This window comes from Sapajus apella, unplaced genomic scaffold (genome assembly GCF_009761245.1).
Source record: "Sapajus apella isolate SASKATOON/1434 unplaced genomic scaffold, GSC_monkey_1.0 scaffold52, whole genome shotgun sequence".
In the NCBI taxonomy this organism is placed as follows: domain Eukaryota; kingdom Metazoa; phylum Chordata; class Mammalia; order Primates; family Cebidae; genus Sapajus; species Sapajus apella.
Genome location: NW_022436992.1, coordinates 14907835 through 14928922, shown reverse-complemented (window position 1 = coordinate 14928922; position 21088 = coordinate 14907835). Strand labels below are relative to the sequence as shown.

Sequence of the window (21088 nt, the reverse complement as noted above, 5' to 3'; positions counted from 1 at the left end):
GCTGTATTCAGGTGCATTTTACTCACCCATGCATTTTCTTTCTGTTTCCTCTTCCTGATTCCAGGCCTCGTTTAGGAACAGTCATGCACCGGGTGATTGGACTGGGGCTTCTTTACTTAATCTTTGCAGCTGTTGAAGGCGTGATGAGAGTCATTGGGGTAAAAACTACATAATTCTAATACCATCCTTTTTTGTTATTGTTGTGAAATGTGGTTTTACTTTGTATCTCCTGAGATGAATTTTTAGGTAGAAACTTGTGAAAAAGGCCCAATTTTTTCTTCTATGAGATGTTTCCCTTTTAAAATACTTCCTGAAAGACAAAGGCTAGGCCGAGTGCTTGTTAAGATGATACGACTGATTGCGAAGGCATCACTTGATATCATCCCAGGTATCAGTCCCATCCCAGAAATGTTCGTGGTTATTCTTCATAGAGAACATTTGTCTTTGTCACTATGCAGCTGGTGTACCTTAATATCATTCTTAACCCTGGATTTTAAAATGTGTCAAGTGAACAGAAAGTTAATCACACCCATACAGTACATTTCATCACTCTTTTAAGCCTCATTTGTTTATTCATTTTCTCTGACTCTTGGGGACTAGCTATTTTGAGGATTCAATAGACCCCGCTATTGGAAGAGCCAGGAGGAGGTGATGGTCAAGGGGAAGGTAACTCTGGCTATGTGAGCAGCAGCACTTTATTCTCTAGAGAAATGTCGGTATTTATGTCTGCAAAACCCCTAGATTTCTAGCTTCAGTTTTTTACTTCTATTTTGTGTGGTTTTTTGTTTGTTTGTCTCGTTGGTTGGTTGGTTGGTTGGTTGGTTGGTTGGTTTTTAGAGACAAGGTCTCACTCTGTTGTCCAGGCTGGGGTACAGTGGCACACAGTCATGGTTCACTGCAGCCTCCAGCTCCTAGGCTTAAGCAATCCTCCTACCCCAGCCTCCTGAACAGCTGGGATTACAGGTGCAGGCCACCACACCCAGCTAATTTTTGTATTTTTTGTAAAGATGGGGGTCTCACTATGTTGCCCAGGCTGGTCTTGAGTTCCTGGCTGGCCTCAAGTGATCCTCTCACCTCAGCCTCCCAAAGTATTGGGATTACAGGTGTGAGCCACCACACCTGGTTGCTTCAGTTTTTTGAATACATGGTTGAGGACTGAGTGATTAGGAAGCTTATTATATTTTACCTAATCCAAAGACCTTTGTCATTTTATCTAAAATGTCTTTTGGATTAGCTGTGTAAATTGGATCATAAATATTTGTCCAATAATACTAAAAAGCCTTATTCTTCTCCCTTTTGTCTTTGATACATCTGCATTCTGTGTTCGATGCTCTTTTAGTCTTTGAGTATATTTATTTTCACCTTTGCGTAATCATGAAGAACTCTGCATTCTTACAACAAATAATAAATATTTGCCAGAAAGAAATAGAAAAGATAAGTATGCCACATGTAAATACAGTACATATATTGTGTTCCTTTAAAACTTTATATAGCTTATTGGCACACTCCTGTAATTCCAGCTACTCGGGAGGCTGAGGCAGGAAAATCTCTTGAACCTGGGAGGCAGAGGTTGCAGTGAGCTGAGATTGCACCATTGCATTCCAGCCTGGGCAACAAGACTGGAGAGCAAAACTCCGTCTCCAAAAAAAAAAAATTTACATAGCCAACATCTTTATGACTTTTACATATGACTAGTCATAGTAAATATCTAACATGGATCTCCCCTTTACCTTTTTTGTGTTCCTTCACAACATGGTCAGGAAAGATCAAGAGTTCATTTCATTAATAGTCCTGGGTGTCGGTTTGGTATGGAGGAGAGAGATTGAAATGGCTGGTGTTAGTGAGGTTGGGGACATGATGCTTTTTATTTGCCATTACATAATACAGTTTTATGTTGCTATCATCAGATAAATTGATGACAATTGGCACTTGTTGCTACCAAAAAACAGGTCATTTCCCTGTACTTAAACACAATTCTCTTAGGAAATTAAATCTTTTATGTGGCTTTGTAAAGTAATGAGATAAGCTAAATTATTTTTCTTCATCAAATGATAATTGCCATAGTGTAATGAAACTGTTACATTCAGATTTCTCCCCCTATTTTTATCTTTCAGGGTTCTAACCATTTAGCTGTTGTCCTTGGTGACATTATTTTAGCAGTTATTGACTCCATTTTTGTGTGGTTCATATCCTTTACTGTGTCCTTCAAAATAGTTTGTTGCCTCATTAAAATCAGATTACATGTAATTTGTAATAACAAATAGAATGATAGAAAGAAATACAATTACACATTTTTGTTACCTCAATACAAGAGTTTAGTTGAAGGTGAAAAAGTAGCAACACCCCCAATAAGGAAAATATTTATTTTTTCTCTATAGTTTAGCAGACAGTTAGTGCCCATGCCCAGTATGTGCCCCATACTGACAAGGCATGGGTGAAAAGTTGTTGTCCCCAAATTTAAGGAATTCACAAGCTTGTAGGGGAGACAGATGCATAACTAGCAGCAATATAGCAGTAGCAGCTTCCATCTTAGAGAGGTGCTGTGCCAACAGGGGAAGAGAGAAGTTAATGCTGGCATAAAAATCCGGAAAGACTTCACAGAGATGGCAACATTTAAATTGAGACTGGAAAGACAAGTAGGGGTTTACTATTAATAAGACGGTCATTAGGGAAGGAGGTATTCTAAGAAGAAATGAGGGGAGCAAATAGTTGAAGCAGGAAAACACAGGGAGACAGTGGCAGAATGTCCAGGAAAGCCTGCCTGTGGGTGGACCTGCATGGGAGAGCCTTGGCAGGCAGTTCAGGGAAGCGTGGCAGGACATGCTCAAGAGCTGAGTGCCTTCCAGAGGCAGGGACTAGAGAGGAATTGAAGCTGCACAGGTGAGTAATGTGATGAAACCTGTGTCAGAGAGAACCCTAGTGACAGAAGATGATGACATGGGAAAGGAGAGTCTAGAGGTAGGAAGGTGAGTCAGTATTCCTTTGCCTTTGCAGTGGTCCAAAGAAGAGATGGTAAGGGTCAGAAATGGGGTAGAGGATATTGGAAGAAGAACCCATGTGATAGACTTGCTAGCAATGGGTGGCCAGAGAAGGGAGAGAAGGCTCTGAAGAGGTCTTGCACATCTCATTTGGATGGCTGGGGGCCGTGTTGCCATTTTCAAGGCAGTGAACTTGGAGGAAGGGCTGTAATGGATGAGGTTTGAGCTGGGTTTGAGCCGCCCAAGGCATTTATATGAAGAAAAGAAATGGAAATCTCAGGCTGGGTTTGTGAGAGGAGTCAGAACTGATTGGAGGTCATCTTACGAGAGAGAAGGTTGCAGCTGCAGAATGATCCAAAGAGAACATGCAGATAGGGAGGATAGGAGCCAGGATGGTGCCTTGTGGGGAGGGAAGTGTGTGTGGAAGAAACACCAGGATGAAGGGAGGTGGGAGGACCAGGAAACTGTCAAAGGGGAGAAGGGAGTGGTGGGGTGGTCAACAGTGGCCAGAGCTGTAGAGATGGCCTTGCAAGGTACGCCTGACTTTGTCCTTCCAGAGGCCAGGATGGGCAGGAAGAGAGCAGATTCAGAGAAGGTTTAGGGGCTGCAGCCATATTACAGGAGAAGTTTTAAAAAAAAGTGGAGACTCAATCCTTGAGGGTCTTCTCTGATTCAATGATTCAAGCTGAGTCTGGGAAATCCCCATTGCTTTTTTCTCCTTGGGGACACTTGTGGAAATGGGAGGAATTCTAGAGAAAATGTGACTGGCCAGAGTAGAATGCAGGGTTATGCATATCCCAGAACATTATTTGCATCTGTTTCTATTATATTTATGTCCTCTTTGAAATGCTTTCCTATTAGTTAGGTTTTATTTTTGCCAAGTTCTTTGTTTCCACTGTTTTTGATACTTAGGTCCTTTAGCTTTTTGACATTTTGTTGTTGTTGTTTTCCTTGTATTTTTTTTTTCCATTTGTTCATCTGTGTGTCTCATAGGAAGGGCTAGAGGGCTTGGATTTCATCACTATGTCTCTCCCTTAGAAGAAAGGTCTCCCATTTTTCAGGTGTGCTAGCAAATGTAGCACTCTTCATAGGCTTTTCTGAGCCCCTTGTGGGTTGTTTTCTAAGTCTGTTCAACCTATTCTTTAAATTCTCTATTTGTGAATTCTCAGTATCCTTCCAACTTAAAAAGCTTATGAAGAGTGCTACAAACCAAAAATTTCTAATTCATTGTCCTTACTCGTCAAAGCAGTAATTCTTAACCTTGTTTGGGTACTAGGTTCAGAAATGCCTTAGAAAATCTGCTAACAGCTGTGGAACCTCTCTTCACAGAATACAGACACACACAAGGAGCTTTGCATATGACAGGGCAGTTAAAGACTTCCCAAATTATATCTGTGGACATCTTAGTCTGAGGAGCCTACTTAGGGAATAATAGCTGATTTAAAAAGTTGTTTCTGACTGAACTTGTTTAAAAAAGCATATTCTACTTTGTTCAGAGCTACTAGTTTAGAATCCCAGTTCGCTGAGTAAAATTTTAGTTAAATAAATCTGATTTTCTCAGAGAGTGATATAGATCTCTTCCTCTGGTCTATATTAAAAAAATTAAAGACATTCATTTGCTAAAAATGTGAAGTCTGTTTCTCAGTTCTGCATGTGAGCAGTGTTCCAGTGATAAGATTACTCACCACAAAGGCTGTAGTCCCGCAGGGACCGCTTGTTGGGGGGCTCACCTGACTTCAGAATGGGCAGGAAGTATAAACATACCTTGCATTGGGACAGGTAGAATTACAGTGGAGATGAACCTGCCTGTTGACCTCAGATTATCATTAGATCTTAGTGTCTTATTTTCTGTCATTGTGTGTTTATAAAATGAGCTGATGATATCTGTTCAATATAGAATTGTCTTGTTTCTAAAATTGTTCATGCTTGGAACTTTAACAAGTTAGGGAGTATGATCTTTCATTCAGTTAATTAAGCTGCAAACTGCATTTTTTAAAAGTTGAACTATCGTTTCTCCTGGTAATTTATGGATATGTATTTCAAAGATTTCTTGTTCTTAACCATCCACAAGAAGTTCATTGGGGAAAACATTCAGTAATGCATCCTGGCAGAAAATTGCAAAGAAAAGCATCTCTAAAGGTTCTAATCCATCTGGATTTGAGTGAGGGTAATTATCACCTTTATGGGCAGCATTGACTTTCACATATCCCAGTACCTGATTAACCAGATTGGGATAGGAAGATAAGGAAAACAGATGAAAGACTTAGTTTGCTTAATTATGAATATTTATAATGAAAATGTTTCAGGAAATAGTCAAAGAAATCTAGAACATAAAAGATCTTGTTTAATGTTTCATGGTGAGACAAAGGAAGTCTAGTATCTACTTCTATGTAAACCTAAATTTGTGAAGTTTGCTTTTAGATTGCTGTTTGGTAATTTTCATCACTAAAATGAAATGTCTGCTTCCTCTGTTGAGAAAGATAGCAGACTTCCTAAATGATGATAAATGACAAGAAAAAGAAGCCGAACTAAAATACATATACAATTGAGTGCTTTGGAAAATGACCTTGCTTCCTTTGATTTTGATGAACTTAATATAACCAACCCTCTAAGAATGTAATTCTAAAGTCTTAGGCAAAAAGTAAGCTGAAAAATTCAAAAGCCGTAGCCTTAGCCTTTCTCATGTGGCCCCTCCTTCCCTTTTTTTCTGCTTGTTTCTTTTTCTTTCTTTCTTTTTTTTTTTTTTTTTTTTTTTTTTTTTTTTTTTTTTTTTTTTTTTGTCGCTGTTGCTGCTTTGCTGCAGGCGAGTGATTCTGATCTTGTTCTTCTGGCCAGCCTCCCGCTCTCTCTCCTTGACTCTGGCTTGTGCTGGTGGATATCCTTTTCCTACCACAGCAGTGCTTCTCACTTCAAGATCAGGAGGCCTATTTGCTTTCATGACTACTTTCCTTCTATGACAGGAATGATTTAAACTTTACCTAAATTTAACAATGTCTTGGTAAGTGAAAGCTTAAGCAGTTTAGAATTTGCTTTTGATCTTTTTATTTCTTAGCTTAAAAACATTTTTTAAAAATTATTAAGCCAGGCCAGATTTTTTTTTATAGAAAAAAAATAGAAAATTCGTTTTTATAGAAAATTGGTTTTAGTCAAGAATTTTAAAAAGTATATGTTTTGATGTATTTAAGGAATAAAGTATATTTGCATTTTTAAAGTTCTGATAGTAACCTGAATAAGTTGGATTGTGTTACTTTAGAAATTGATCCCCTTTTGTGAACTCGTTGGTCACTTAGAAAGATTAAAAAGTAAATCCCAGCACTTTGGGAGGCCGAGGCGGGTGGATCACGAGGTCACGAGATCGAGACCATCCTGGTCAACATGGAGAAACCCCGTCTCTACTAAAAATACAAAAACATTAGCTGGGCATGGTGGCGCGTGCCTGTAATCCCAGCTACTGAGGAGGTTGAGGCAGGAGAATTGCCTGAACCCAGGAGGTGGAGGTTGCGGTGAGTTGAGACTGTGCCATTGCACTCCAGCCTGGGTAACAAGAGCAAAACTCTGTCAAAAAAAAAAAAAAAAGAAAGATCAAAAAGTAGTTTTGTACAAAAGTAGCTTTAGTACTAAAACATTTGATTAATGGCATATTTATAACTTTTAAAACTTGCCACTTTCGGCCGGGTGCGGTGGCTCACGCCTATAATCCCAGCACTTTGGGAGGCCGAGGCGAGTGGATCACGAGGTCAAGAGATCGAGACCATCCTGGTCAACATGGTGAAACCTTGTCTCTACTAAAAATACAAAAAATTAGCTGGGCATGGTGGCACGTGCCTGTAATCCCAGCTACTCAGGAGGCTGAGGCAGGAGAATTGCCTGAACCCAGGAGGCGGAGGTTGCGGTGAGCCGAGATCGTGCCATTGCACTCCAGCCTGGGTAACAAGAGCGAAACTCTGTCTTAAAAAAAAAAAAAAAAAAAAAAAAACAACTTGCCACTTCCATTGTGTTGCTCAATTCTGTTATTTTTAGTGTTTGGTTCATAAACAAAGCTTGTTGGTCTGCTCCAGAGGAAGGAATTCTCATTTAAGAGCAGAGAGAGCTGGCTTGAATTCTGCTTCACTGCCGAGGAGTCAATGGAAAAGTCTCTTTTTGCTTCTTTATCCTTGGCAATGTTGAACTTTACCTGAGCCCTGTGCTCCTGGAAAACAGCCAAGATTAAGACACCCCCATCCAAACCCTCTCCCCTATTTGTGTTCTGAGAAAAGACTTACCGCAGAGAAGCCCCTTCCCCATTGGACTTAGATAAGACGCCTGGAGGCCCCCTTGTCTACCTGTGACAAGGCCAGGCACAGACCCTCCGATTTCCCATTCCTTGCATCATGAATGATTAGATGAACTCTTTATACCACTAATCGATCTGAACAAAACACTGACTGAACCAAACTGTAAGTCTTCTCCTTCCTCCACGCCATAAACGTTGACTCACCTTCAGCCTGAGGCAACACACGGCCCTCCTTAGGGGCCCTCCTGAGAATCTGCACATCTCAAGAAAAGACATTCCCTCATCAGTGTGTCTGGTCCTACCACTCACTCCCCATACCTGCTGCCTTCTTGCCTTTTTTGCTGCTCTCTGTAAAAGAAAAACTCTTTTCTGCCTCACGTTTGAGACTCTTGCAGATCTTATAGTCGTAGTATTCTTCCTACTGCAATAATCCTCCCCCATTACAGTCATCTTTCAAATAAAGTCCTTAACTAAATCCAGATTTGTTTTCTCTGACGTATTTCAGTGTTTTAATTTATAAAATGGAATTGGTAGATGACCTAACTTCTTAATTATGGTTATTCAAAGAATAAAATGAAAATAGACTAGAAAGAACAAAATAAGAAAAAGAGCCAGAAAAGCACAAGCCAAATGGCATGTCAAAATGGGATCTGTACAGCCTGGACAACAGAGCAAGACTCCATCTCAAAAAAAAAAAAAAAACTGGAAGCAGTGGCGAGTGTCTCATTCGGAGGGGTTTTAGTGCATGCACTGCTCTATCCCATGTTAAGGGAGCATGGCATTGGTAGAACGTGTCATGGGTCTTCCGTGTTTTTTCCTTGGAATTTGTTTCCTTAGTTCAGACAATAGTAAATTGTGTAAGAAAATTTGTGGTAAAGTATCATGATTGTACAGTATTGGCTGAGATAACATTTTCTGTGTTTTTATTAGCTTCAAATTTTAGGGACTGTATTTAGTAGTACTGACTTGGGAAACATAGTAGAAGATTCTTTTTTTTTTTTTTTAACCACTTATTATTACTTGAAATGTTTTTCCTTAACTTTTTTCACATTTTTATAAGTTTGGCACAAACTATGAAGACTCTAAGGCTAAGAAAGAACACTGTGAAATTTTCATTATATAGACACTTTACAAATACTCTGATCTTTGCCGTGCTGGGTAAGCTATTTAATTTTTCTTATAATAAATTATCTTGGTATTGTTATGTTCCTTCAAAGGTGACTTTTTGTGTGTGTTGCAGCTTCTGTAGTATTTATGGTGTGGACAACTAAGACATTTAGAATTGCAAAATGCCAATCAGTAAGTATAATCTTTTTATTTAAACAGTTGTTATTTTTATTTGTACTATTTTGTAGAATTTTGAAGAATTTAGTTTATGCTTGTAAACAGAGGTGATTAGTGGAGATTTTCTTTCTACTTTGAACTATTTTTTACAGAGTTACAAAAAATTTTAACTCCTCCAAGTGAGTTTGAAAAAGTTCCTCCTAAATCTCCTTTTCCTATTATGCCTTTTCTCAAGTTCCTTTTATATATATTGAAAACAAATTATCTTCCTATATACTCTAACAGGAAATTCTCTTCTTCCTGCACACCATGAAATTGAGTGGTTTTGTACGTAGATGGGACTTAAAATCTTAAGACTGCCCTGTTTCTAGGATCATGTGTTCAGTATGGGTATTCAAGAGATGTTTTCCACGGATTTTCATGTTGGAAGAAGATATATTTCTTAGAATATAAAAGGTCCTCTTAAGATTTGGAGCTAGTCTCTAGTGCTGTAAAAATAATCACAAAAAGCCCTCTGAAAATCCAGGCTTTTGCTGCCTTAGAGACAATTTAATGAAAGAAGAGGCTGGACCTTCTGAAATTTCTTTTTTCTCCTTCCCTTACCTTAGTATTTGCCACTTGAAATCCTAAGTATATGTTTTGCATTTTTTGTTTTTGAGATCTTTCTATTAACCCAAAAATTTTATGGCAGGGAATATTTTTAACATTAAACAGCCCTTTAGAAACATTTTGAACAATATAGGTTTCTTGAAAAAATACGTGCTTGTTTGTTTTGAAGGCTTTGTTTGTTTTGAAGGCTTATAGGTTTCTTGAAAAAATAAGTGCTTGTTTGTTTTGAAGGCATACTTGTTGGAAAGATTTCATTAGTACTTGTCATTGTACACTATTTGAATGGGAAACCTGTATAGTTATCAGAAAATTAACTTTTCATGTTTGAATTGTCCTTATTTTAGGATTGGATGGAACGTTGGGTTGACGATGCATTTTGGAGCTTCCTTTTTTCACTTATCCTTATTGTAATCATGTTTTTGTGGAGACCATCAGCAAACAATCAGAGGTACCTAACATAGGAAATTTCAAGTCGGCAAGCATTTGTCAATCACCTTCTATAGTGTCAAGAACACGTTATAGAAACCAGTGGAGTAGTCCTTGCTTTTAAGAACTATATAGTCAAGCAGGGAGATAAGCAAAACAAATGCAAGACAGTGAAAAAAGATGTATAGACTAGTCTGGGGTAAGTTGGAAGAGGGATGAGGAAGACTTTTTGAAAAGGCAGCGCTTTTATTACACCATGGAGAAAGGAATAGGACAAGAAATGACTGAACTAGGAAAGAATGTCCATTTTCTGGGGTGGTGGGAAAGGCATGAGATACTTTGGAGACCAGTGAGACATGCAGTTTGGTTAATACCACGTACTCATACTGGAGAGAGATCAAGTTGGAAGGGAGAGGTGCAGCCAAAATGGCAAAAGACTTCAGTGTCAAGTTGAGAAAGTTGCACTTAAGACTGCATGTCCCAGCTGGGCGCGGTGGCTCACGCTTGTAATCCCAGCACTTTGGGAGGCCGAGGCGGGTGGATCACAAGGTCAAGAGATCGAGACCATCCTGGTTAATATGGTGAAACCCCGTCTCTACTAAAACTACAAAACATTAGCTGGGCATGGTGGTGCATGCCTGTAATCCCAGATACTCAGGAGGCTGAGGCAGGAGAATTGCTTGAACCTAGGAGGCGGAGGTTGCAGTGAGCCGAGATCGCGCCATTGCACTCCAGCCTGGGTAACAAGAGCGAAACTCCATCTCCAAAAAAAAAAAAGACTGCATGTGGTGGGAAGACTTACCTTCCTTGCTTTATCCCTCTGCCCCAAGGAAAGAACTTAAGTTCTTGTCCATTCTTGAGGAGAAAATGAAAAAATTATGTACAGATTGAATATCCCAAATCCAGAATGCTCCAAAATCCAAAACTTTTTGAGCACTGACAAGACACTTGACAGAAGTGCTCGTTGGAACATTTTGAATTTCAGATTTTCAGATTTGGGATGCTCAGCTGGTAAATATAATGCAAATATTCCAAAATCTAAAAACATCCAAAACTCTAAACACTTCTGGTCTCAAGCATTTTGCATAAAGGCTACTCAACCTGTATCGGCATGTATGTTTCTCCCGTCCTTTTTAAAATTATATAATAATATATATACATACTTACATGTACCTGCTGTTCTGTACCTTCCTGTTTAAAATATATCTTTCTGGCCAGGTGCAGTGGCTTATGCCTATAATCCCAGCACTTTGGGTGGCCAAATGGGTGAATCACTTGAGCCCAGGAATTGAAGACCAGCCTGGGAAACAAGGCGAAACCCCGTCTCTACAAAAAAATGCAAATATTAGCTGGGTGCAGTGATGTGTGCCTGTACTCCCAGCTACTTGGGAGCTGAAGTGGGAGGATGACTTGAGCCTAGGAGGTGGAGGTTGCAGTGAACTGAGATCATGCCACTGCTACTATACTCCAGCTTGGACAACAGAACCAGACCCATCTCAAAAAAACAAAAGTATCTTCCCATATCAGCGTATATAGATCTATCACATTACTTTTAATGGCTATATGGCATTTCATAACATGAATGTAAATGTAACATAATATATATAAGCAGTCCCTGGTATTATTTTGTTTAAAAAATAGATTTTTGCTATTATCAATCATGTTTTTAGAATGCTGTTGGACATCATTTTGGCAAACTTTTGTTAGTATAATGTAAGGTAAATGAATTTTACTTTGATGGCTATTGCCAGATGACCCTCCAAAAAGGTTGTTTTGATTCACACTTTATCAGCAGTATTTTGATCTTATCACCTAGGAAATGTGGCCCAATCAATGGGCCTTATTTTCACCAATCAGATTGGCAACTTTTCTTTTTTTTTTTTTGAGGTGGAGTTTCACTGTTGTTGCCCAGACTGGAGTGCAATGGCACTATCTCAGCTCACCGCAACCTCCGCCTCCTGGGTTCAAGCAATTCTGCCTCAGCCTCCCAAGTAGCTGGGACTACAGGCACGCACCATCATGCCCAGCTCATTTTTGCTTTTAGTAGAGACGAGGTTTCACCTTGTTGACCAGGATGGTCTTGATCTCTTGACCTGGTGATCCACCCGCCTCGGCCTCCCAAAGTGCTGGGATTATAGGCATGAGCCACCGCGCCCAGGCAACTTTTCTTTTTTTAGGGAATAAACTGACAAGTGGTAGGCAGAGAGGTAAGCCTGACATGGAGAAAGAAAGAGCAGAAAGTTCCCTTCCCTCAACATTAAATATTGCTAAATTGCTTGGCAGAATGATTTTATCCACTTACGCTTTTACAAGTGGTTTGAGAGCTCTAGTTTCACAATTTCTTCATGATAATTCTAGCTAATTTGAAAGTAAAATAATTATGTTTTCATTATTTTAAAGTATAAGAAATGTTTTAAATGTAGATTTCTCATACGATGGTTTTTAGATATAAACTGAAAATTGAACAAGCTTAAACATACTAGTAAAACTACTACTCATTTTTGCTATAGATATGCCTTCATGCCCTTAATAGATGATTCTGATGATGAAATTGAGGAATTCATGGTAACTCCTGAAAATTTAAGTGAGTAATATGTTTTCTTTTTAAACGCCTGCTGTACATATTGGAACAGAAATGCTGTACCTTTACCCAAGGTCACATACATTGTTTTTTTCCTATAAAATATTTTTAAAAGTTTATCTTCAGAAACCCTATTTTGGTAGACAATAACAAAAAGAAAAGTCAATGATGACATTTTCAAGACTATTAATGTAGTTTGAGCTTTTGCTACTCATTTGAGCTTGTTAACTCATTTCGTAAAATGGTGAAATAGTTACACTGGTTTTCATAAGAGTGGTTTGGTGTTTATTGTGCTTAGCTGCTAAATAATGTTCATCTTGATGATTGTTGAGTTTCTTTGAGTTGTATCTTCTTGCTCTTTTTAAAGTATGTACATCTGTAATTTCTGGTCATGCCCAAAGCATTTCTACTTACGGTTTTAATGGTATTTTCATTCTTTCTATTAATTGCTACATAGCATTTTGTTATTTTATTATTTTTATTATAATCTAAGCATCTGTTAAGGCAATATCAATAAGTAACTCAGATGTTGAGGGTAATTTTATCTTTGTTTCTTTTTTTGTCTTCTTTGGCTTTTTTTAGTAACATTCTTTTTCACTTTTTATTTTGGTTCTCTAATACATCAATCAAATAGAAAACAGGAAAATAAATAGAAAAAGTCATCAAATCTAAAAGTAATTACTTTGAAAAGATTAGTGAAAAATGGTTTAACCCCTAGCTAGTCTAAACCAGAAATAAAAAGAAACTAGTGAACCCTTGAATAATGTGGGGTTAGGGGTGCCAATCTCCTGAGTAGTTGAAAATCTCCTTATAACTTTTGACTCTCCCAAAATTTAACTACTGATAGCCAACTGTTGACCAGAAGCCTTACTGTTAACATAGTTATCACATATTTTGTATGTTATGTGTATTTTGTACTGTATTCCTACAATAAAGTAGGTAGAGCAAAGAAAATGTTATTAGGTAGAAGGAAAGGAGAGTCAGGAAAGGCACACATATATGGTGTAATTTTTATTGAAAAAAACTCACATGTAGGTGGACCCGAGCAATTCAAACCCATGTTGTTCAAGGGTCAACTGTAGTACAGTAAGACAAACTTCTAATGTTGGAAATGATAGAGAGGACATTACTACAGTAAAAAAGGTAAATAAGGGAATATTGTGAACAACTTTATGGTAGTAAATTGGGCAATCTGGATGAGACAGACAAATTCCTTGAAAAATACACGTAACAACCCAATCTCTTTTTTTTTTTTTTTTTTTTTTTGAGACGGAGTTTCGCTCTTGTTACCCAGGCTGGAGTGCAATGGCGCGATATCGGCTCACCGCAACCTCCGCCTCCTGGGTTCAGGCAATTCTCCTGCCTCAACCTCCTGAGTAGCTGGGATTACAGGCACGCGCCACCATGCCCAGCTAATTTTTTGTACTTTTAGTAGAGACGGGGTTTCACCATGTTGACCAGGATGGTCTCGATCTCTTGACCTCGTGATCCACCCGCCTCGGCCTCCCAAAGTGCTGGGATTACAGGCTTGAGCCACCGCGTCCGGCCAACAACCCAATCTTAATTCTAACCCTGTGCCACTAAGTCTGAGTAGCTCTGGTCTATTAAAGAAATTAAAAAAAATTTTTTTTTAATTTAAAATCTTCATATAAAGTAACAGGCTCAAATGGATTCACTAGTGAGTTCTTCCAAATACTTAAGGAAGAAATATTCTAATTTTACCAAAATCTTTAGAATATAAAGCAGGCGGGAGTAATTTTAAAGCCAGTGTAACTGAAATGCCAAAGTCTAACAGACATTACAAGAAAAAATTATAGACCAATATCATTAATGAGTGGACACATAAAAGTTATTTAAAGATATTAGCAAATAAAATCTAGCAAAATGTAGAAAGACAGCCATGATCAAGTGGACTTTATCCCAGGGTTGCAAGACTGTTTTAACATTCCAAAAATTACTCAATATAATTCATCATATTAAAATAGTACATATAAGGCTGGGTGTGGTGGCTCATGCCTATAATTCCAGCATTTTGGGAGCCCAGGGCAGGCACATCACCTGAGGTCAGGAGTTCAAGACCAGCCTGGCCAACATGGCAAAACCCTGTCTCTACTAAAAATACAAAAATTATCTGGGTGTGGCAGTGTGTGCCTGTAATCCCAGCTCCTCAGAAGGCTGAGACAGGAAAATCACTTGAACCCAGGAAGCAGAGGGAGGTTGCAGTGAGCCAAGCCACTGTACTACAGCCTGGGTGACAGAGCAAGACTCTGTCTCAACAAAGAAATACAAATAAAATAGTACAAATAAAAGAAGAATGAAGAAAAAAATGATGTAAGTATCTCAGTGGATGCAAATAACAAAAGCCTCAACAAACTAATTCTAAAATGGCATGAAAACACTCTACAGGTAAAATTCTATTTAGTGGTGAACACTTTCTTCTCAAGATTAGGAATCAAGTGCAAGGATATCTACACATCACTTTGATTCTGCATTGTATGGGAGGTCCTATTCAATGCAGAGAGGCACAACAAACAAAACTCCAACAAATGTAACAGAAGGAGCATGTGGAAAGGAAAAAATAAAACTATGTTTATTCTCAGGCAACAAGATTATATGTGGAAAATCCCAAGGAGTCTACAGAAAAGAAAAAGTACAGTAGAACTAATAAGTGACTGTGACAGTCATAGGGTATAGGTTCAATATACAGAAATCAGTTGTTTTTGTACATATTAACTGAAAACAGTTGAAGGTAAAGTTTAAAATGGTTATTTACCATACCTTCAAAAATAAACTATTCAGAATAAGTTTAATGAAAAATGTGCAAAACCTCTGCAATGAAGACTATAAAACAATGTGAAGATAAATTTTAGAATAAGTAAATGTAGAGATAGAACATGTGTCTGAATTGGAACTCTCAATATTAAGCTGTCAGTTTCCCAATCTGATAAGTAGATTCAGTGCAATCACAATTATAATTCTAGGTGATTTAAAAATATATATATAATGGTTAAGTTGATTCTAAAATATATACGGAAAAGCAAAAGACCTAGAAGATCCTTAACATTCTTGTAGTTACAACATGAGTGAACCTTGAAAACATTATGTTAAGTGAAAGAAGCCAATCACAAAAGACCACATACTGTATAATTTTATTGATATGAAAGGTCCAGGCTGGGCACAGTGGCTAATGCCTGTAATCCCAGCACTTTGGGAGGCCAAGGAGGGCAGATCACCTGAGGTCAGGAGTTTGAGACCAGCCTGGCCAACATGGCAAAACCCCATCTCTACTAAAAGTACAAAAATTAGCTGGGCATGGTGATGGATGCCTATAATCCCAGCTACTCAGGAGGCTGAGGCAGGGAAATCACTTGAACCCGGGAGGCGGAGGTTGCAGTGAGCCGAGATTATGCCACTGCACTCAAGCTTGCTCAACAAGAGCAAGACTACGTCTCAAAAAAAAAAGGAGAGAAAGAAAGAAAGGTCCAGAATAGGCAAGTGTATAGAGGCAGAAAGTAGATCCGTGGTTGTCAGAGGTTAGAGGAGGGGGAAAGTAGGGAGTGACTGCTAATAGGTTTGGGATTTCTTTGCGGGGTGATGAAATTTTCCAAAATTGGATAGTCGTGATGATTGTACAACTCTGTGAATATCTCAGAGTCTACTAACTGTACTTCAGTATGGTATGTTAATTATATCTCAATAAAATAAAATCAATGAATGGATACTGATTTTAAGACATAGTGATTTCAGATTACAGCAATCCAGACAGTGTGGTATTGGCATAAGGATAGAGAAATCCATCAAGGTAGTAGAACAGAGTCCAGGAATAAACCCATGCATGTGTGGTCAGTTGATTTTTGACTAAGTCACCAAGGCTTACATGAGGAAAGGATAGTCTTTTTAGTAAATGGTACTGGAACAACTGGATAAATGTGTAGAAAAAAAAAATCACCTAGACTTTTGCTGCACATCTCACAATCATTAATTCAAGATGGATCACAGACCTAAATGGAAAAGCTTCAACTGTTACTCTTCTAGAAGAAAACAGGAAAATATTTTAATGATATTGGATGGGCTAATTTCCTAGGACACAAAAAGCAGTAACCATTAAATTAAAAAATGAGACTTTATCAAAATTAAAAATCTATGCTCATCAAGAAGAATTTAAGAAAATAAGGCTAGCTGTAGCAGGATAGTCTCAATACATATATATCTGACAAAGGTCTTATATACCAGAATATAAGTAGAATTCTTGTAAATCAATAAATGATAACCCATGTAGCAAAAAATGAACAGAAGGCTTGTGTAGACACTTCAAGGAACACATAGGAATGGCCAATGAACCCATTGAAAGGTGCTCGATATAATCGGTCATCAGGAAAATGCAAATTAAGACCATAATGCAAAGAGCTACCACACATCTGCTTACAGTGGTTAAAATTAAAAAGTCTGATAGTATGAACTATTGGAGAAGATGTGGAACAGCTGGCTCTCTCATACAGTACTTGAAGGAATGTAAAGTAGCATGACCTCTTTAGAAACCAATGTGACAGCTTCTTACAAAGTTAAGCATATACTTACCTTACAGTCCAGCTCTTCCACTCTAAGGTTTTTACCCAGAAAAATGAAGCAGATGTCTACAGAAAGACAATAATGTTTATAGCAGCTTTATTCTTAATAGTCCAAAACTGGAAATAACACAATTATCTACGAACAGGTGAAAAGATAAAGAAATTGTGGTATATCCATACAATGGAATACTTTGCAGTAATAAAAAGTAACCAACACTCTATAACATGACTAAATCTCAAAATTGTTTATATTGCATGAAAGTAGCCAAAGCCAAAAGTATGTAGACTGTCTATACTGTGGTTCTATAAATGAAGTTCTTTAACAGGCAAAACAAACTATAATGATTATCTAAATCAGAGCAGTGGTTGCTTTTGGTGCGGTGGGGATGGACTGGAAAGGAACTTAAAGAACCTTTTGCGATAATGGAAATGTTAACTGTATTAATTGGCATGGCAGTTACTCAAGTGTATATATTTGTCAGGTTTCTTCAACTATACACCTGAAATTTGTATATGTTTTATATATTTATATGTGTATATATACACACACACACACACACACACACACTTCAGTGTTTAAAGATTACTGTATTCCCCATCTAAGATAAATGTTGGGGTTTCAAATATCCCAGGAAAACATTTTTTGATTAAGGAACCTCATCTTCATTTTATTACATCAGCTTATGTTATAATTATCCTAGTTTATGGAGAAGCAATATTTGCAAATTAGTGTAATAACAAAAGTGACTACTTACTGGGCATAGATTGTGTGTCAGGCATTTAATATGTGCTAATTTGTTCAGTGGTTACCAGAACTCTATGAAGTAGATGCTATTATTATACCCAGTTTATAGTCAGAAACACTAAGTCAAAGGAAGTTAATTGCTTTCCCCAAGATTCCAGTGAGGCAGTCTACTTCCAGGACACAGGCACTTAGCCTTTGCTTTACTGAAACTGCGAACATACAGAAGATCCTTGGTCAAATATGAAAGAAATCTTGATCTTTCCTATTGTCTTTGTGTCTTATGCACATTTCAAAATTTGTGCATCAGGGATGTAAAGCATACCCAAAGATGTGTTTTGTTCTTGAATATACCATGAATTCTGAAGATTTTTAAGTCCATAAACTTTAAAATAATTACAGTTAAGGAAATATGTGTGCATGTTTACTTTTAGAGGAGTTTGTTTAAACTCCTCTAAAACTAGGATTCAAACAAGAACTTGAAAATCCTGGTGGTTCTGACAAACAGTTGTCAAAAATCTGTGAACTTTTTTCATTTATCTTTTCTACATTTCCAAATGGTAAGTTCTGCATCTGCCTAAAGTTTCCACTATTAACCTTCCATTTAAAAAAAAGGTAATTTTTTTCTTATTAGGTTATTAAATTTCTAAAGGAAAATATTATTTTATGATTTTATATATATGTTTATGTCTCTTGTAGCCGAAGGAATAAAATTAAGAGCCTCAAAATCAGTTTCCAATGGAGCAGTTAAGCCTGCCACTTCTGATAACTTTGTGAGTATAGTATATATTTAGTACAATCTTAGTCTTCACTACTTTAGAGAGCTGTATGAGTGTCATATTCGTCGACTCTCAGAAGAACAGTTTTTACTAAGGTTTTTGTTATTATAAAAATTAGTGTTGCTAAGTAGCAATCCTGGTTGTCCATAACTGAAATATCTTCGTTGTACATCTCATTTCTCACCTGCTGTTCCTAGGCCAGCAGCATGAGCATCATCTGGGAACTTATTAGAGATGCAGAGTCTCGGGCCTACCCCAGGTGCTCCTGAATCGGAATCTGCTTTTCAAAAAGATTCCATAGGTTGTTTATCTGCATATTCAAGATTGGAAAGCTTTGTTCCAATAAAAGCTTGTGTTAACTTTTCAGCATATGAATGTGATTTTTGAAGCCATTTTAAATAACATTTGTTACCTGTTGGTAAAGAACTGTATGTGTTACCTACACAGTTACCAAAATTAACAGATTTTTTTTGAAGTGGGAAGCTTGAATAAAATTGTAAAACATTGGGCAGAGATAAGCTAAATAATATTTTCTGCATAAAAATGTTTTTGAAGGCGATGATATAAAATGGAAATGTCTATCATACACTTTTGTACTTTCTTACAACTATATGTGCTGTGATTAATACTATGTAAAAATGTATGTATGCCTATGTGAGTTCTGACAGGATAGATATGTGAAAATATGTTTTATCTGTTCAATTTGGCAAATTCTCTAATTTTTATTTTTGATGATATAATTTTTTTTTTTTTTTTTTTTCTGAGACGGAATTTTGCTCTTGTTACCCAGGCTGGAGTGTAATGGCGCGATCTCGGCTCACCGCAACCTCCGCCTCCTGGGTTCAGGCAACTCTCCTGCCTCAACCTCCTGAGTAGCTGGGATTACAGGCGTGCGCCACCATGCCCAGATGATGTTTTGTATTTTTAGTAGAGACGGGGTTTCACCGTGTTGACCAGGATGGTGTCGATCTCTTGACCTTGTGATCCACCCTCCTCGGCCTCCCAAAGTGCTGGGTTTACAGGCTTGAGCCACCGTGCCCGGCTTATGATATAATTTTTAAAAGTCTGTTATTTGTGTAGTTTTATAGTAATTTAAATTCTTAAAAATTATAATACTTTCAATTATTTAGTGTTAGATCTGTTATACCTTCAATTTGTTAAGTGTTTTTCTTTTATTCTATGTATATATGTGAGTTTATTTTAAAGCTTAGTATTTTCAAACATGTCAAGGGAATACTTTTTCATTTCTCTAAAGTAAGTATAATTAGCTCTTAAGCATAAGCTGGGGGCCTTGTATCTCACTGACTTATTTCTACCTAAGACCCACTCAGAGAATGGGAGTTCCTGTTAATGCTGGCTCAGTTGCTTGTTTCTCTCTAGATTAGCAAAATGTAATTAATACTAGAACCAGACCATTCCATGTATCCGTGTACATAATAAAGGTTTATTTATATTATCAACCAAAACATTCAGTATACCTTTTATTTTCTTTCCCTAGTGAAATAACTATAAGCAAGTTTTCTGTTAAAAATAGATAAGAGGGCCTGGCATGGTGGCTCACGCCTGTAATCCAAGCACTTTGGAGGCCAAGGCAGGCGGATCACCTGAGGTCGGGAGTTCAAGACCAGCCTGACCAACATGGTGAAACCCCATCTTAAAAATAAATAAATAGGCCGGGCGCGGTGGCTCAAGCCTGTAATCCCAGCACTGTGGGAGGCCAAGGCAGGTGGATCACGAGGTCAAGAGATCGAGACCATCCTGGTCAACATGGTGAAACCCCGTCTCTACTAAAAATACGAAAAATTAGCTGGGCATGGTGGTGCGTGCCTGTAATCCCAGCGACTCAGGAGGCTGGGGCAGGAGAATTGCCGGAACCCGGGAGGCGGAGGTTGCGGTGAGCCAAGATCGCGCCATTGCACTCCAGCCTGGGTAACGAGAGCGAAACTCCTCTCAAAATAAATAAATAAATAAATAAATAAATAAATAAATAAATAAATAAAATAACTTTAAAAAAAATAGATAAGAGGTTAAATAGATTAGATAGATAAGATATATGGATAGATAGATAAGATAGATTAGGCAGAGGATAGTTAAACAGAATAGATAAAATAGGTTGGAGGGGTGGATAGATTGGATAGATGGATAGATGGATGGATGGATAGATAGATAGATAGATAGGTAAAGACAGATAGACAGATAGATACCTCAGCTGACCTGCTCTACTTTTCTTGCCTCCTATAGGGAGATGAGCATAAATACAAGTGATAAAAATAAATAGTCTTTTCTAAAGTTAGAATATTTGAGGTCAGGCACAGTGGCTCATGCCTGTAATCCCAGCACTTTGGGAGGCTGAGCCAGTGGATCACTTGAGCTCAGGAGTTTGAGACCAGCCTGGACAACATGGTGAAACTCTGTTTCTACTAAAAATACAAAAATTAGCTGGGTGTGGTGGTGTGTGCCTGTAATTCCAGCTACTCAGGAGGCTGAGGCAGAACCTGGGAGGCAGAGGTTGCAGTGAGCCAAGATTGCACCACTGCACTCCAGCCTGGGCAACAGAGTCAGACTCTGTCTCAAAAAGAAAGAAAGAAAAAGAAAAAAGAATATTTGTATTATCTTAAAAAAAAAAAGTTATCAACTCACATATAAGAACTTGAACAAATTAGGAAGCATAATGAGTGTGGCATAGCAAAAATTCAATATCCTTGCTATTTTCTATCTTAGGAATGAACTTTATGTTTTTACTGTGATTTCTCAGGACAAAAAAGTAACACTTCATGCATCTAACTAAAACCAAGAAGAAGTGTAAAAATCTGAAATCCAATTTTTGTTTGCGTGTGTAAGAAAACAC

General features: G+C 37.8%; 1 protein-coding gene across 2 annotated transcripts in view; it reads left to right on the top strand.

Moving 5' to 3' along the window:
• TMEM87B (transmembrane protein 87B) overlaps nucleotides 1-21088 on the top strand; it is a 64756-nt gene that overhangs the window by 32784 nt on the left and 10884 nt on the right. The window contains exons 10-16 of one of the 2 annotated variants that reach the window (XM_032243684.1): nucleotides 65-158; nucleotides 5782-5853; nucleotides 8301-8409; nucleotides 8492-8550; nucleotides 9489-9592; nucleotides 12081-12154; nucleotides 18161-18234. In XM_032243684.1, the coding sequence (XP_032099575.1) occupies nucleotides 65-158; nucleotides 5782-5853; nucleotides 8301-8409; nucleotides 8492-8550; nucleotides 9489-9592; nucleotides 12081-12154; nucleotides 18161-18234 (586 nt within the window). Of the gene's footprint in view, nucleotides 1-64; nucleotides 159-2114; nucleotides 2187-5781; nucleotides 5854-8300; nucleotides 8410-8491; nucleotides 8551-9488; nucleotides 9593-12080; nucleotides 12155-18160; nucleotides 18235-21088 lie in introns of both variants that reach the window. The other variant, XM_032243683.1, reaches the window with a different exon arrangement.